The sequence below is a fragment of the Physcomitrium patens genome, chromosome 2, assembly GCF_059467195.1.
Source record: "Physcomitrium patens ecotype Gransden chromosome 2, ASM5946719v1, whole genome shotgun sequence".
In the NCBI taxonomy this organism is placed as follows: Eukaryota; Viridiplantae; Streptophyta; class Bryopsida; order Funariales; family Funariaceae; genus Physcomitrium; species Physcomitrium patens.
The window spans coordinates 17092384-17109793 of NC_143411.1; the positions used below are offsets into that span (position 1 = coordinate 17092384).

At 40.9% G+C, this 17410-nt stretch overlaps 1 protein-coding gene across 1 annotated transcript; it reads right to left on the reverse strand.

Moving 5' to 3' along the window:
- Positions 1–648: 648 nt before the first annotated feature.
- Positions 649–3709, reverse strand: LOC112277963 (DEAD-box ATP-dependent RNA helicase 20). The gene is made up of 2 exons (XM_024510885.3): positions 1873–3709; positions 649–1422 (listed from the first exon to the last, which is right to left on the reverse strand). Exons 1-2 carry the CDS (start codon positions 3236–3238, stop codon positions 1040–1042), a joined length of 1749 nt encoding a protein of 582 aa, XP_024366653.1. The 5' UTR covers positions 3239–3709; the 3' UTR covers positions 649–1039.
- Between the last annotated feature and the right edge of the window lie 13701 nt (positions 3710–17410).

The following is a 17410-nucleotide window of genomic DNA, read 5'->3' on the forward strand; positions in this document are numbered from 1 at the left end:
AACTAACTGCCGCCATCAACCTGAAATGGTGACCACTACTTCCAACGCCTCCAACATGAACTCGTCCAAGGATACCACACTCAGGTATTCCAACCCCTAAATGTCAGATCCCATCCGTCCACTCGTGACAATCACCCATCCACCAGTCCACCTCCTCACCCGAGATCCCGACTATTGATACATTCCTCCCAATCTCCATGTATGGCAACACGCTGCTCCCATGCCCATCCGTACAGACCACACTCCAACGGAGCACCTGTAAAACTTGGACTCCACACCACAGCCACCATACAACACCACTTCCTCCCCGCTCTGCGCTTCGCAACCACGCGTTCCCAGCGCCGCCCCATCCACAGTCCACGTTGACCTATCTCAAATGCACCAGAACCAGGCTTCCATTCACGTCCCAACCCCCCGAAATGAACCACACCGATGAACCTTCTGAACACACATACACCTCCATTGAAGCCTCCCGAATACAACCCAAGCCAAACCGCACATCACCACTTGACCCAGACCACCACCAACACGCTCGACTTCCGGCGAAACGTCCCACTCCATTATGCGGACGGACGCTCCCTTTCTACTCACCCCGCCACTAAACACCCCGAAAAGCTCCAAGCATTGTAAACAAAACACACAACATCCTTCCAGGAAACGACGTCCGTGCTGCTCAAAAACCTTGGTTCACAGAAAAGAGCACCACATCGTCGATCGCGTGCGATGACGCTTGTTCATTCATTTCTCACTCCCTCGGGGCTGTAGTTTGCTTACTTTCAGTCCCGTGTCAGCTACAGCACATTCCGCTCAAGTCCCCTCACACTTCGGCTGCTGAAACGATCGCGGGAACGACGCCCGCTTGCTTTCAGATCTCGATGTGAAAGCTGAATATCAAATCCCGCAAAATTTACAACTATTTCTCTTTGAAAAGAAATAATGAAACAATAAAAATAAAAATAAAAAGAAACTCCCGACGACCTTCCTGATCCCCGGCAATGCCTGCGCCAACAGCAACCGCCTGCATCGCCAAGTCATGTCACTAGTCCTCCCATGCGTCGTCTGCTGCACCTTCGCCCTTCTTCGGATCCGCCGCGGCAGAAAGCATGTGCTTGTACTTGTCGTCCACACGAACCGTCGTTGCACCGATTTGGGCTACTCCCAAAGGAGCCACCCTCCCCTCCCTGAACGCCGCTGCTTGCTCCCTCTCTTTCCTCCTCGCGGCTTTGCCCGTCGCGAACGCCATGGCGTTCCCGGATTCCGCCTCCGTGATTGCCCTTCGGATTTGGGCTACCAGGAACATGTCTCGCTCCGTGTAAAACGACGTTGCTCGTCCCGAAGCCCCTGCACGACCTGTTCTCCCAATCCGGTGAACGTAATCCTCCATGGTCTTCGGCAGGTCCAAGTTGATCACGTGCGCCACACCTGCCACCCAGGTTTCCCACATTCGTTACAGCGCGCACAAACCCGTGCCTTACATCCGCCAACGTCCGCACCAATTCTGCTCCAGTGCAGGTTGCCCACCCAGTCCAACAAAAATCTCACCATGCGAAAATGCGGACCAAACGACCACGGCATCCAGACACATACACACAAGACTGCACCCCCGCCACGACATCCGTGCTCACAACTAGTCCGACACCAGACCGTGCAAACCACAACAACCCTAACTTCGAAACTCCTCGCTCATGGCCGCCCCACCAAATCCGACTGCTGCTGGCCCCTATCCTATTCTGCACTTGCACCCCCTCTCCGCGAAATTCCACCCACTCTTCACTGGCATGCCCAGGAACACCATCCTCTGACCACCGCGAACTAACGTTGCTCTCGACCCACTCCACATCTCAACAACAACAACAACACCAACCCATTTACCTGTCACGTCCAACCCTCGCGATGCAACATCCGTCGCCACCAGAATGTTCGTGGTGCCCTTCCTGAAATCCCTCAGTGCTGCCTCTCTCTCGCTCTGGCTCCTCCCCCCATGCAGCGCCGTCGCCTTCAGCCCTTGCTCCACCAAAGCGTCCGTCACCTCGTCGCAGCGTGCCTTCCGCTCCACGAATACGATCGTCAAAGGCGGTGGTTGATTGGTGTCCAGCGACTGCGAGTGCTCGTCCACCAGCAGAGCCAGCAAGCTTTCGATCTTCTCCTTCTCCGTGATCTTCTCCAGGTTCTGCGTCACGTTCGCCGTCGGGCTGCTCACCCGACCCACCTTCACCCGGATCGGGTTGTCCAGGTACTCCTGAGCCAAGGCCTCGATCTCCTCCGGCATGGTTGCACTGAACAGTAGCGTTTGGTGCTTCTTCGGAAGGCTTCTCATCACCTCCCTGATCTGAGGCTCGAAACCCATGTCCAGCATCCTGTCCGCCTCGTCCAGCACGACGTACGACACCCTCGACAGCGAACTGTTCCCTTGCTGCAAGTGGTCGATGAATCTGCCGGGGGTGGCCACCACTATCTCCACGCCGGCCCGCAGCTCCGACCTCTGCTCGTAAATGTTGGTCCCTCCCACCACGATCGCCGTCCTGAACCCCTCCGCCGACCGGCAGAACGCCTTCACCTCCTTCTCAATCTGCTGCGCCAGCTCCCTCGTGGGCGCCAACACCAGCGCCAGCGGGCCGTCCCCTCTGCGGATCGGGGGCTGCGCCAGGCAATGCTGGATCATGGGGAGCGAGAACGCGGCCGTCTTCCCCGACCCCGTCTCCGCGCACCCCAGCAAGTCCCTCCCCGACAATGCCACCGGCAGAGCCTGCGCCTGGATGGGCGTCGGCGTCGTATAATTGTGGAACGTCACGTCCTTCATGATGCTCAAATGCAGGCACATGTCCTCGAACGACTCGATGGGAGCCGGCGCCGGCTCCGAGCCGGTCGCAATCTCCACGTCCACATTCAGCCTGGCCCTCACCTCCGCAATCTGCTCTGGCTGCAGCTTCTGCACGCGCTCCGAAGGCTGCCATGTCGCCCACACCACCTCGGGATGCCCCGCTCCTCGCACTCCTCCGCTCCCCTCCTTGCTCCCACCGCTGCTCTCCCGACTCCCCTGCCCATACCCGTTTCCGTAGCTGCTGCCCCCGTTGCCGAACGAAACCTCCGACGATGACCTCCTGGCACCCGCGCTCGCTCCAAAGCTGCCGCCATACGAGTCCCGACCTCCTCCGTCTCTGCGTGCTGCGCCACCGCTCGCCGGTGCTGCTCCTGCTGAGGCGGCTCCCGCCCTCAGATGTGGAGGGACATAGGGCATGGCTACCTACTTCCAATCTCCCTGTCCTGCTCCCCCTGTTGCCTCAAAACCAAATGTATCCAAATTCCTCCTCGCGCAAACCTGAACCTGGACCTCAACGGACCGCTCCCCGTCCAGTACACCTCCTCCCGTTCCTTCCTCCTCAACCATCTACGTTGCCGGCCTCCCCTTCCTTCCCCAATCGCGACGACCGCGCGTGACCTACCCCCCTCCCGTTATCCCCTTCACTGAGCACCACGGCGAAGCAATATGGTGACAATACCATACGTTAGGGTTTGACCGTCCCCCTCCGACACAACTCCAAATGTGGCAAATTTTGTCCCGGAATTGCTCTGTCGGAACACTCGACCTGGTTCCAGTGTGGCGAGGGTGTTAAAGCCGCGACCATCATACAAAAACACCCACTTTGGAAGAAGCGGAGATTGTCGTGCCTCCAGTTGGAATGAACCCGGACATGGGCTTGAGCATGTTTCCAGCTCGTTCTCAGTCCTTCATGCCCGGCGAACGACCTGCGACCAAGCTGAAGAGTGGGATGCACACGTGGATGAAACTCCCAGTCAGCCTCCAACTACGTGTGTGTGCTTGGTTTGTTTTTAGGTTAGGCCAGAAGTAGATCCACCCAGGTTTTTGGCTTTGAAATTGGTAAATATAGGCTGTAACACACCAGGGTACAGTCAATTTTTTGTAAAGGTTATGCCTTGGGAGTACCTTTTTGTTCCTAATAGAGATGTTTAATTGTTGACCTTTAAGGAGGTTATTGTCATATGCACACAATTTATAAAAAAAATACTTGTTTTTCAATAATTCAATTTAAAACATAACCGTTACTAATTTATTGTGGTATATGACAACATTGATGTTACGATTTGTTGAAAATAACAATCAAATATAGATTCTTGTGTTCCATGTAAGACATATGAGTCTAAAATATCTATTTCTTAGCTTAGCAATTTTTTTAACAAACTACTTATATCATTGGCATGTTTTTCTTAACACAAACAAATATTTGCAATATTTCTTGTCACATTTGATTGTGGAATAGATGGTCGTTCAACTTCTAATGTATTTTTTTTTTTTTTTTTTTTTTGGATCACTAATTTAAAGCAGAATTTGTTTTTCAATTTTTTATTATATCTCCATTATAATTTTTAGAGGCAAGCTTTCCACTACATATAGAAGTGCATTGTAAGCTCACTTGCAATGCCAAAAAGACATCCATATGTCTTGTTTATAGAGTGTGTAACCCCTATTCAAAATAAAGTAGAATGTGTAGTTGACACCACTTTGCTAGTTGACAAGTTGTAGCTACTATTTGTTGGTGGTAATACCATTTAGCCACCGTAGCCTACTAAGTCGTCACATGGCCTAACAAAACGAGTGTCCACATGTTAATTGGACATTGTTGACTAGGCTAGTTGTTTGTATGTTTACACTAAAAAGTCCATGTGGTTAGACTATGGACTTTTGCTATATAAGAAGTAGAAGTAGAGGTTCATTTTAAGCATTTGTTCTCTTGAATCCTTGATAGTAAGGTAGAAAACTCTTTTGTATTTGCTTCATAAAACTTCTATCTTAACAATACACTTCCTCTTTATTTTCTCACATGGTATCAAAGCCTTGGTACTCTAGATTTACTCTTTGATGGATTTAAGTGAATCAGTTGAGGTTGTTTTATAAGACTTAATCTTTTGATCAATTTTGAAGAGGTTTTATTTTTTGCATTAGCTTGAGAAGAGTTGAACTTCTAGTGAGCCTAGAACTCAAGCCACTAATGTTTTTGATAACTCATAAATGAAGCAACGAGGCATTAATTTTGAAGGAGAAAGAACATTTTCAAATTTCACTGCTAGAAGCAATAGGTACTGAGCTTACAGTTGTTGATCTGATCACACCAATAGTAGGATCCACCAATACCAGTAGGACTTGGTAATGGGAACAAAGCTAATACAATCTAAGGAACTCTACTAAGACCAAGAAGCTCTAAATTTGATTTGATTTGATTTTATTTTATTTTAAAGTTTTTAGACTTAGTTATACAAAGAAAGCTCTCAAAATTATAATTTTTGGAATTTTGGATTAGATTTTTATGAGAATGCTAGTGATATAATTTCACGCATTTTAAAAATATTTAATTTTTTTTAGGAATTCTTTAAGATTTTTTTTATTAATATTCAAAAAGTCTATAAGTAAGTGTGAAATCTTATCTAGATCTTATTTCTATTCACCTTCTATTTCTTCTTCCATTTTTCCAATTTCTTCTATTTAGAACATATTTCTTATAAGATGGCAATGGAATATCACATTATAGAGAAATTTGATGGAGACAATTGATACTTGTGGAAGGAAAAAAATTAATTGTCCTCATTGATAAGAATTTATGGAAGATTGTCTATGGAAAATACAAGAAACCTATTAGAACACCTCTAGGTCTTGAAGAGTTAGAAAAAAGGGAGGATATAGACCAGATGTCATGGACATACACATGTAAACTAATAATTACTTATGTGATTTAGATAATAATAGGTAAAAGTATGTCAATTCCATAATATCTTCTATACAAGCTTTCTAGAAGCTTCATAGACATTGTTTTGATTTTATAGATATCTTTAATTGATTTTTTAGGTTAGGAACATGGTCAACAAGTTGGCCATGTGCCACACATGTTAATAGCTTGAAGAATAAGCTAACTATGTGGCCTACATGTAGAAAACTTGTCATATAAGCTAAGGCATGTGTCATGCAAAGTCAACACATATTAGAGGTCCTATAGAACATCGCCACGTAGCTCCTAATTAGATAGTATACATAGAGGCAAGAATGAAGTCTTCTCCACTCTTGTCAATTCTTTTCTTGCTTCTAGTCTAGTTTCAAGAATCTCAAGTTTTCTTGTCTTTTAGCAATAAGCCATTCTAGTTTCTTTTTAATATATGTACTTTCTTATTTTTATATTGTTACTTTTTCTTTGACATTGATTTCATTGATTTATGCATCATCTTTTAGTTCATGTCCTTGACCAATTGACAAGAGTACACTTATAATATCAGAGCTTTGTCTTGTCTTGATTAAAAGTGGATTACTCATTTTTTATGATAAGACATAAGTATATTAGAAGTTGTGGATTACTCTCTTCTAAACTGATATTATTCTTAGTATTTTCTTTGTCCTCAAGCCCTTTCTTCTACTTGTCTTAAGTGATATTAGATATTTTTTTTAGTATTATTATAGCAAAGCTTATTGAAATGAAGAGTGCAATGGCACAAATACAAGAGCAATTGAGGGAGTTGATACTTACAATGCATCAACTTAGCTTACTACTACAAGGATCAACAAGAATAGCAGGAAGTGAGGATATAGAGATGATTAGAACTGCTTCAATATCTGCACCAAATCATGTCCTTTCACCCATGGTAGAACAACTTTCAAGTGTTAGAGAACTAAGAGTTGCCATGCCTGAGAAGTTTGATGGTACAAGATCCAAATTTTGAGGATTTATCAATCAAGTACAACTTGTGATTGAACTTCAACCTCAAAGCTATTCAATTCTAAGATCACAAGTTAGATTCATTGGTACACTTCTTTTAGGTTCAGCACTATCGTGGTTATGTCACGGACATACAACTGAAGAAAGTTCCAGAAGGTTCTAATAGGATCTAAGAAGACTCCAAAATGTTCTAGGAAGTTCTAGAAGGTTCTATTGGATTCTAAGAAGATTTTATAAAGTTCCAATAGATTCTAAGAAAGTTTTAGAAGGTCATAGGAAGGTTCTAAGATGCTTTGGTTGATTTAAGAAGTTGTCAAAGAAGGATCTTAGGCTTGCTTTATTTCTAAGCTTTATGGAAACTTTTCAAGAAGCTTCATAAGACCTAGTATATATAGGAGTCAAGATTGAGGAGATCCTTAGTCTCGACAACTTATTTTAGGTAATCTTGTCAGGACCTTCTTCTCTTATATCTAATTATTGTTCTAATTTTGAGTTAATTTTATTTTTTTTAGTTTTGGATCATTTTTTTTATATGATTTTTAATAATTTTTATCTTTTCTTGAACGACGAGATGCAATATTAGATAATCAAAAATTATTTTTGGTAGAATTACAGTCCATGTGTGGAGAATATGATGTTTCTTGTATTACAATTAATAAGATCCATATTTTCTTTTAAGGCAATTGGTGTGTAACATTATATGCTTTACATTTTGAACAACTTACAACTGTTATCAAGTGGAATGATGTAGCACTTATCAACCAATTTTTTTTATGGATTATAATATGAAATAAATAAATTGATGCTTAATTTATATGATCCTCAAACATTGAGTCAAGCAATTGACTTTGTTGTGAAGTGCGACAATTAACTTTTTAAATTTTGATCTGAGAGTCACATAAATGGGCCTCAACATTACTACAATTTGATGGCAATACCAACATGTCCTCAACACATACATTTAGAAGTAGAAAATATGCAAATTGATGCGATATGTTTTAAACCTCTTTCCGAGCAAAGAAAGACTTGTCATTGTTAAGTAAGTTTATGCTTATATTGTAGAAATCCTAAACACACTACTCAACATTATCCAAAGAAGTGATGAAACCACAAAATAAGGAGTACAGTTGACAAAATAGAGAATGTATTAGAAAACAAATTTATCCAACTACAATAGGGACCGTGTGGCTAGAATCTTATACAATTTCTTATAAAGGTCCTATCCTTTCTTTAGAATCCTCTCTTTATTTTATAATAGATGTATATTTAAGACCCAATAATTATAAAGCCTTTGCCTTGATAGATTCAAGAGTCTTAGCTTGTGACGTAGAATTTGTTAAAAGTCCTAAAATACTATTAGTACAAAAAACTAAACATGTTCATATAGAAGTCATAGATAATCATTTGTTGTCTTTAGGAGATATTACTTCTAAAATACTTCCTATAGATGTAATAATAATTGGTCATAGTAGTTGCATAATCTTTAATATAATAAGATCTCGTTCTAGTCTAATCATTTTAGGTTTATCGTGGTTGGAGAAGTATAATCCTTGTATAAATTGGATTTCTCATACTCTTAACTTCTTTAAAAGTATAATTAAGAGTGAAATTAATCTAGTAAAAAGTCATAAGACTAGCACAATAAAACTTGTGTTTGTAGATACAAGAACTTTCTTCCATGCTACAAAAGAAGGATCACCTTGTGTCATTTATGTCACACCTACTTCTAATGATGCAAAGACTTCAAGTGGCATTCCCAACCAATATCAAGAGTTTCAAGATGTATTTGAAAAGAAGAATGTGGATACTCTTCCACAACTTTGTTCCTATGACTAGTCAATTGACCTTCAAGAAGGAGCACAATCGCCATTTGAACCAATCTATAGTTTATTATAAAATGAATTAGCTGAACTCAAGGAATATATTGAAGAGAATCTAGCCAAGAATTTCATACACCATTTCAAATTGCGAGCATGAACTCCAATCTTATTTATAAAGAAGAAAGATGGATCATTGCGGATGTATGTTGATTATCAAGGACTCAATAAGATCATCATCAAGAATAGGTATCCTCTACCTTTGATATCTGGACTTCTTAATCAACCAAATCAAGCTAAGATCTACAAAAAAATAGATCTATGGAGAACATACAATCTAGTATGTATTAAAGAAAAAGATGAATAGAAGACTACGTTTTAAACTAGGTATGGGCATTTTGAATACAACGTCATATCTTTTGGACTTACAAATATACTTACATTGGACTTTCAATATCTAATAAATGATATTTTTTGAGAGTTTTTGGATGATGTTGTTGTCTCTAATATAGATAATATCTTGATCTATTCTAAAAATATAAATAAATATGAACTTCATATTTATTATGTGTTACAAAAATTAAAAGATGTATGATTCTATGCCAAGATAGAAAAGTGTATATTCCACACTATTCAAGTGGACTTCTTAGGATACATCATTTCAAATAATGGACTTTTCATGGATCCTAAAAAAATTCAAACTATTATGGATTGGAAGATTTCATAAACGGTAAGAGATGTTCAATGCTTTTTGGACTTTGCTAACTATTATTAGATCTTTATCAAAGACTTTTCTCAAGTTGCAGCTCCACTTACATGTTTTACTTGCAAAGACAAAGTTGAGTAGAGTAAAGAACCTTTTAAAGCTCTGAAGTCAGCTTTTATTTTTGCATCAATCTTGTATCGCGTTGATTTTTTTTAGATATTTTTTATAGAAACAGATGCATCAAACTTTGCTTTGGATGCCGTATTATCACAAATGGAAATAAATGATAAAATTCATTCAATTGCTTTTTATTCCAAAAAAATTTCAACAATCGAGATTAACTATGAAATTCATGACAAAGAGCTTCTAGCATTTTAGATGTTGCAGTTTATTTTCTATTTGACTTATATTGGTCTTTTCTTAATATTATTTTGATTTCTTTTCTTTTTATCATAGATTAGATTTTTTTCTTTTAATGTGTGTATTTTTTTGATTTTTTATGGTAGAAGGTAGAAAAGTCAATATGATAAATTCAAATGAAATCAAATTTGATTCTATTATCAATGGTCTTGAAGTATGGAAGATTAGGATAAAGACTTTGTCAAGTAGAATGAAGAAATTTGTATGACTATACATAATGGTCAAAGAGCTGGAGTACCTCAACCTCCTCATCAAATTTCAACAAAGGTTTAAAATTCTCAAACAGCAACGTCTACTTCAAACATGGGAGGTGCATCCTTTTAAGACAATGATTTGACAACAATAATAATAAAAGAAGCAAGGATGAGCCTTCTCAAAAAGTTTGATGGCTTTTATTCATAATTTTCTGGCTTTGTAAATCAAGTATGAGTAATTAACTTACTTCTATTTCAACAATATTACACTGAAGCATATCATGTTGGATTGGTTGGAACCTTGCTCTCGGATTAAGCTTTATTCTGATTTGCCCCATTATTTGAAAAAAAAATTCTTATATTGCACAATTTTGAAGCATTTTTGACAACATTTGCAGAAGCATTTGGTGAACATGATAAGATTCATTCTTCAAAAACAAAAAGTTTGAAGCCTTCGACAAAGAACGTGCTCTACATCAACGTATACCTCAGATTTTTGACAATTAGTATGTGACATAAATTGGAGAGAAGATGCATTGATGAGTCAATTTTATTGGGGATTAAGAGCCGATGTCAAGGACTTATTGTTATGTATGTCAGATCTTCTAATACTCAATGAAGCCATTAATCAAGTTATGAAGTTCAATAACCATTTATTTCAACAATGACAAGATAAACATTCTTCAATTATGCTACATGTATATACCAATTATTTTGCAGCTTCTTCACCAGTCAATTCTAATGAGCAGTTGGAAGCAAAAGATATACAAATTAATGCAGTTTGTTTCAAACCTCTTTTTGAGCAAGAAAAAAAGCGCCAAAGGAAACTTGGCCTATACTCATATTGTAAAAAACCTGGCTATAAAATTAATAATTTTTCAAAGAAATGCTAGCATACATATCAAATGAGGAGTGCGGCTATAACATCAAAAGCATTGTAGGAAAAGGAGGGCATCCAACCACAATATCGATCGTGTGACTAGAATCTTCACTATCACAAATAAAAAAAATCTTGTATTCTCTACTAGCCCTTATCGTTGTTTAACTATACTTGTACAGTTAGGAATTGCAAAACTAGATTGTCATGCATTACTTGATTCGGAAGCCTTTGCATATTTTATTGACAAAGAATTTTCTAAATCACAAAAAATCTGTATGGTCAAAAAAATCCAAAGCCATACATATAGAAGTTATAGATGGTCGATCTTCATCCTCTAGAGACGTCTCTGTCATGGACATACATTGGAAGATTCTTCCAATATTCTTCTAGAATATTCTCTAAAGATTCTCTAAAGATTCCTCTAGAAGGTTCTAGAAGATTCTTAGAATATTCCCTAAAGATTCTCTTAGAAGGTTTTAGAATATTCTTAGAAGGTTCTAGAATATTTTGATAGATTCTAGGAAGTTGCTCGAGAAGTTTCCTAATTAGTAGAAGTTGTTGGAGAAGCGTCCTAGTTAGCGGAAGTAGCTCGAGAAGCTTCCTATTCAGTAGTATATATAGGAGTCGAGGCTGAAGGGTTCTTCAGTCTCGACAACACATCTCTTGGAGTTCTAGCTCACCTTTCTGGTGTTGTTCTTGTACTCATCTGTTTAATCTAGTTCTGCCACTTCTTCTTGAACTTCTTGTTAGATTTCAAGTCTGTATTTTGTGTCCGTGACAGTTTGTCGAGACTACATTTTCACTGGTATCAGAGCTAGTTCCTTCTTGTTAGAGAGTGGATTACCCCTCTTCTTGAAGGTGTGCTAGTATTTTAGAGGTTGCGGATTACCCTCCTCTAAACTAATATCTCTTCTTTCTCAATATTGGAGCCTTATTCTTCTTGGAGAGAGTGGATTACCCCTCATCTTGGAGTCTTAAGGCGTTTTAGAGGTTGCGGAGTACTCTCCTCTGAACCAATATTGTCCTCTTGTCAAAACTCTTTTTTCTTCTTTCTGAAGGTTAGCCGAAGGTTAAGACGTTAAAATGGCTGAAAGTTTGGAATCCAAACTAGACGCCATCATAAATGCTCTTGCCTCGTTGTCACACAGGACAACAGAGATCGAAGGAGTCATGGTAGGACTCCATAACAATGGAGCATCTGGGATAGCGCCATTTAAAGCATATCGGCCTCAAACTTCTGCGCCAGAAGAAGCAGTTCTACCTCCATTTCAACAAGATCGAGTAGTCCTACAACGAAAGGAGCCTCGAGTTAGTCTTCCGGATAATTTTGATGGAACTCGTTCCAAGTTTCGAGGTTTTGTCAACCAAATCAGGTTGATAACAATTTTACAGCCCGAACGTTATCCGACGGAGGAAGCGCATGTTGGGCTTGTTGGAACCTTGCTTACAGCACAAGCTCTGTCTTGGTTTACTCCCTTGTTCGAGAAGCGATCACCAATCCTGAGCAACTTTGAAACGTTCTTGGAGGCATTTGCAGAAGCATTTGGCGAGCATGATAAAGTTCGATGGGCTACAACAAAGATCCGATCGCTACGACAAGGAACACGCTCTGCATCAGTCTATGCCTCGAATTTCAGACAATTGGCAAGTGACATTAATTGGGGTGAAGAGGCGTTGGAGAGTCAGTTTTATTGGGGCTTGAAGGATGATGTGAAGGACTTGCTGTTATCTCTTCCTGATCCTCAAACGCTCAACGAAGCTATTAGCCAAGCTATAAAGTGTGACAACCGCCTATTCCAGCGTCGCCAAGACCAACGTCCAAGACACCAAATGACTCGTTACGACGTGACTATGTCTGCAAATAGCTTAAACTCACATTCGGAGGCAACAGACATGCAAATCGACACGGCGTGTGTCCGATCTCTTACTCCAACAGAGAAGAAACGGCGTATGGAGGAAGGGTTATGTTTGTACTGTAGAGAAGAAGGTCACAAGGTTGGAAATTGCCCAAAGAAGCAAAATTGGCACCCTGTCAAGACTAGAAGTGCGATGATTCCAGAAAACGACGACGCCCAGCCACAGTAGGAACCGTGCGGCTGGACAATCTAATATCACGACAACAATCAGGTTCCTCCTTCTCTATCCAACCTGCCCGTTGTTTTACAATTCCTTTGTTTTTAGGCCCTCAAAAACAAAAAACTTTAGCTTTATTGGATTCGGGGGCATCTACTTGTTTTTTAGATGAAGAGTTTGCTAAATGCCACAAGATCCGTTTAGTACGGAAGTCCAAACTTGTTCACGTAGAGGTGATAGATGGACGACCCTTATTGTCAGGCAACGTTACCCACGAATCAGAACCTATAGAAGTGGTGTTTAAGGACCATAGTAGTCACGTTATTTTTAATATTATTAGAACCCCATCAAGCCGTATTATCCTTGGTCTTTCTTGGTTAGAAGATCATAATCCGTCCATTGATTGGAGGCTACGAAGGATAACATTTCCTGAAAAAAATAATAATAAACCTGTTGGTAGAACCTACATGAAGAAATCCATGTTTATTGGAGCGAGAGCGTTCTTAAGATCGTCCAAGGAAGGCGCACCATTTGTCATTTATGCAGCTCCAACTAGCGGCGAGAATATCTCAACATCGAATATACCAGAGCAATATAGGGATTTTGAAGACGTGTTTCAGAAGAAGAACGCCGATATACTGCCGGAACATCGACCATATGATTGCGCCATAGACTTAGAGGAAGGAGCGCAACCACCTTTTGGTCCAATATACAACCTATCGCAGACGGAGTTGGCAGAATTGCGGAAGTACATCGATGAGAATCTAGCCAAGAATTTTATTCGACATTCAAAGTCGCCAGCTGGAGCACCAATCCTATTCGTGAAGAAAAAGGATGGCTCACTGCGGATGTGCGTGGACTACCGATGACTCAACAAGGTGACCAAGAAAAATCGCTATCCCTTACCTTTGATCTCCGGCCTCTTAGATCAACTTGGACGTGCAAGAATTTTTACAAAGATTGATTTAAGAGGAGCCTACAACCTTGTGTGAATCAAAGAAGGAGATGAATGGAAGACAGCCTTTCGTACAAGGTATGGCCATTTTGAGTATAATGTCATGCCTTTTGGACTTACCAATGCTCCAGCGGTCTTTCAGCATATGATGAACGACATCTTTCGGGAATACCTCGATGACTTTGTTGTCATCTATCTGGATGATATTTTGATATTTTCCAAGAATGAAGAAGAACATGAGAAGCACGTTTGTTTGGTTCTTGAAAAACTACGCGAACGAGGACTCTACGCCAAGTTGGAGAAGTGTCAATTTCACCAGAATGAGATGGAATTTTTGGGCTTCATTGCGACTACAGAGGGCTTGAAGATGGATCCAAAAAAAGTAGAAGCAATTATATCTTGGGAAGTTCCGAAGACGGTTAGAGATGTTCAGTGTTTTCTTGGATTTGCTAACTTCTATCGGATCTTCATCAAGAATTATTCTCAAGTTGCTGCACCACTCACGCGTCTAACAAGCAAAGATAAGCTCAAATGGGGATCACAAGCAGCAAAAGCATTTCAAGATCTCAAGACGGCATTCACTACGGCTCCAATCTTGGTACATCCTGACTTTGCAAAGGCTCTCTATTTAGAGACCGATGCTTCAGATTTTGCTTTGGGAGCTGTGCTTTCACTGATGGGCATAGACAAGAAGCTTCACCCAGTTGCGTTCTATTCACGAAAGTTCTCTGCTGCTGAGATCAACTACGAGATCCACGACAAAGAGCTGCTTGCTATAGTGGATGCCTTCCAAGAGTGGCGTCACTTCCTCGAAGGAGCTGCACATCCAGTGACTGTTTATACGGACCACAAGAATTTGGAGTACTTCATGACAGCTCGAATTTTGAATCGTCGTCAAGCTCGATGGAATATGTCTCTATCATGATTTGACTTTATTATCACCTACCGCCCTGGAAAACAGCAAGGATTATCTAACGCATTATCGAGGAGATCGTATCTTGCGCCAAAGGCTGGAGAAGCAGCGTTTGATCAACAATGTACAACATTGTTGAAACCAGAAAAATTCAGGATTTTTGCTACTGTTGCAACTATCGATGACGGCTTCCTCAGCGAGGTACGTACTGCGACCATTGAGGATTCTATAGCTCTTGACATCAAACAACGTGTCGATAATGACAAGTTTAAGGTGGAGGGAGATCTTCTGTATTTTGAGGAGCGGTTGTATATCCCAAAAGGACCAACTCGACTCCGAGTACTTCAATCTCGCCACGACTTTCCAGCTGCGGGACATTTTGGATTCAACAAGACTTTGGAGCTCATTTCACGAGATTTTTGGTGGCCCCAAATGTGGAAGGATGTGAAGGAATTTGTCCTTTCTTATGATGTTTGTTCAAGATCCAAGATCCTTCGACATCGTCCATATGGACTTCTCCAGCCATTGCCTATTCCGCACTGACCATGGTCTTCAGTTTCTATGGACTTCATTACGGACCTACCGCCATCGAATTCATTTCACAACATCTTTGTTGTGGTGGATCGATTTACAAAGATGGCGCATTTCGTGCCTTGCAAGAAAACATCGTCAAGTGAAGACATCGTAAGACTCTTTCTTGATAACATATATCGTTATCATGGCCTACCAGATGATATCGTGTCGGATCGAGGTACTCAGTTTGTATCCAAGTTTTGGAGGTCCCTCTTTGAGATATTGAAGGTGGATATTAAGCTCTCTTTGGCTTTTCATCCTCAAACTGACGGTCAAACGGAGCGGGTGAATCAAGTTTTGGAGCAATATTTACGATGCACCATCAACTATCAACAAGATGATTGGACTGCATATCTACCGCTTGCTGAGTTCGCATACAACAACACTCTTCATGCGTCAACTCAACAAACACCATTCTTCTCCAACTACGGATACCACCCCAAGCTCGATTTATTGAGTTCTTCAGCAAATAACAACCCAGCAGCTGAAGGATTTGTGAAGCAACTATCGGAGCTTCAAGCGACGTTGAAGCTTCAATTGCAATCTGCCCAAGAGAGTTACAAGGCATCTGCAGATAAATATCAAAATGAGGCGCCTACTTTTAAAGTTGGAAGTAAAGTATGGCTTCTTCGACGGAATATCAAGACCAAGCAGCCATGTGACAAATTGGACTATCGGAGATTAGGGCCATTTGTTATCGGGAAGCAGATCAATCCGGTGGCATATCGTCTGGAGTTACCAGCTACTATGAAGGTACATCCAGTCTTTCACGTGTCTTTGTTGGAACCTTATCGAGAGTCAGCTTTTCCCCAAAGAGTACAAAGTCCGCCACCAAGTATCGAAATTGAAAACCATGAGGAATACGAGGTGGAAAAGGTACTAGATTCACGGCGTTATAGAAGAAAATTGGAGTATTTAGTGCATTGGAGTGGATACAACATCAATGAACGAACGTGGGAGCGTGCCGAAAATCTTGCCAATGCGCCAAAAAAGGTACAAGAATTTCATCAACGATATCCTCATAAACCTAAGCCGATTCAACGATAGCTTCTTGCTGAAGCTTGCTCATCAAGTAGCATAAAAAGGGAGGAGGGCACCTCCAAAACCCATAGTTCGATAGTTTAGAACTTTGTTAGCAACTATAGTTTGCTCTCATCATTTTAGCCTTTAGACATGGATAGTCAAGATACTACACTTGTTATGTCATCTCAAGCGACTAGCTCACGAAGACGACCGCAAGATGAAGAACCGCCTGCACCACGACGACGTCGGAGGATACCGAGCAACAGATCGCTAGTAATTGTATTTGAGGTCGAGCCTGCCTACGACGGTCAGCCAGAAGGTGTGTTTGGAGGACAGTTTCACAATGAAGACACAGAAGTCCACGCTTGGTCAGAGGTTGAAGGTGTTGGTCACTACCGTTGGCTCCAAGGGCCGATGAATCATTTGCCTCGCGAACAACAATTGGAATTCATAGCGGATGTGATGCAACAGATTTTCATTTTCTTGCGTTGGTATTGACTGATAACAACATTGCTTCTCGGAGACCTCGAAGCTAGAAGAGGAGGTGATGTCATGGACATACATTGGAAGATTCTTCCAATATTCTTCTAGAATATTCTCTAAAGATTCTCTAAAGATTCCTTTAGAAGATTCTAGAATATTCTTAGAATATTCCCTAAAGATTCTCTTAGAAGGTTCTAGAATATTCTTAGAAGGTTTTAGAATATTCATAGAAGGTTCTAGAATATTTTGATAGATTCTAGGAAGTTGCTCGAGAAGTTTCCTAATTAGTAGAAGTTGTTGGAGAAGCGTCATAGTTAGCGGAAGTAGCTCGAGAAGCTTCCTATTCAGTAGTATATATAGGAGTCGAGGCTGAAGGGTTCTTCAGTCTCGACAACACATCTCTTGGAGTTCTAGCTCACCTTTCTGGTGTTGTTCTTGTACTCATCTGTTTAATCTAGTTCTGCCACTTCTTCTTGAACTTCTTGTTAGATTTCAAGTCTGTATTTTGTGTCCGTGACAGTCACTCATGAAATGATTATATTAAAAATAATCTTTGACAATCATAGCAGCTAAGTAATATTCAACGTCACTAGATCACCATCAAATTTAGTCATTTTAGGACTCTTATGGCTTAAAAAATACAATCCATGAATA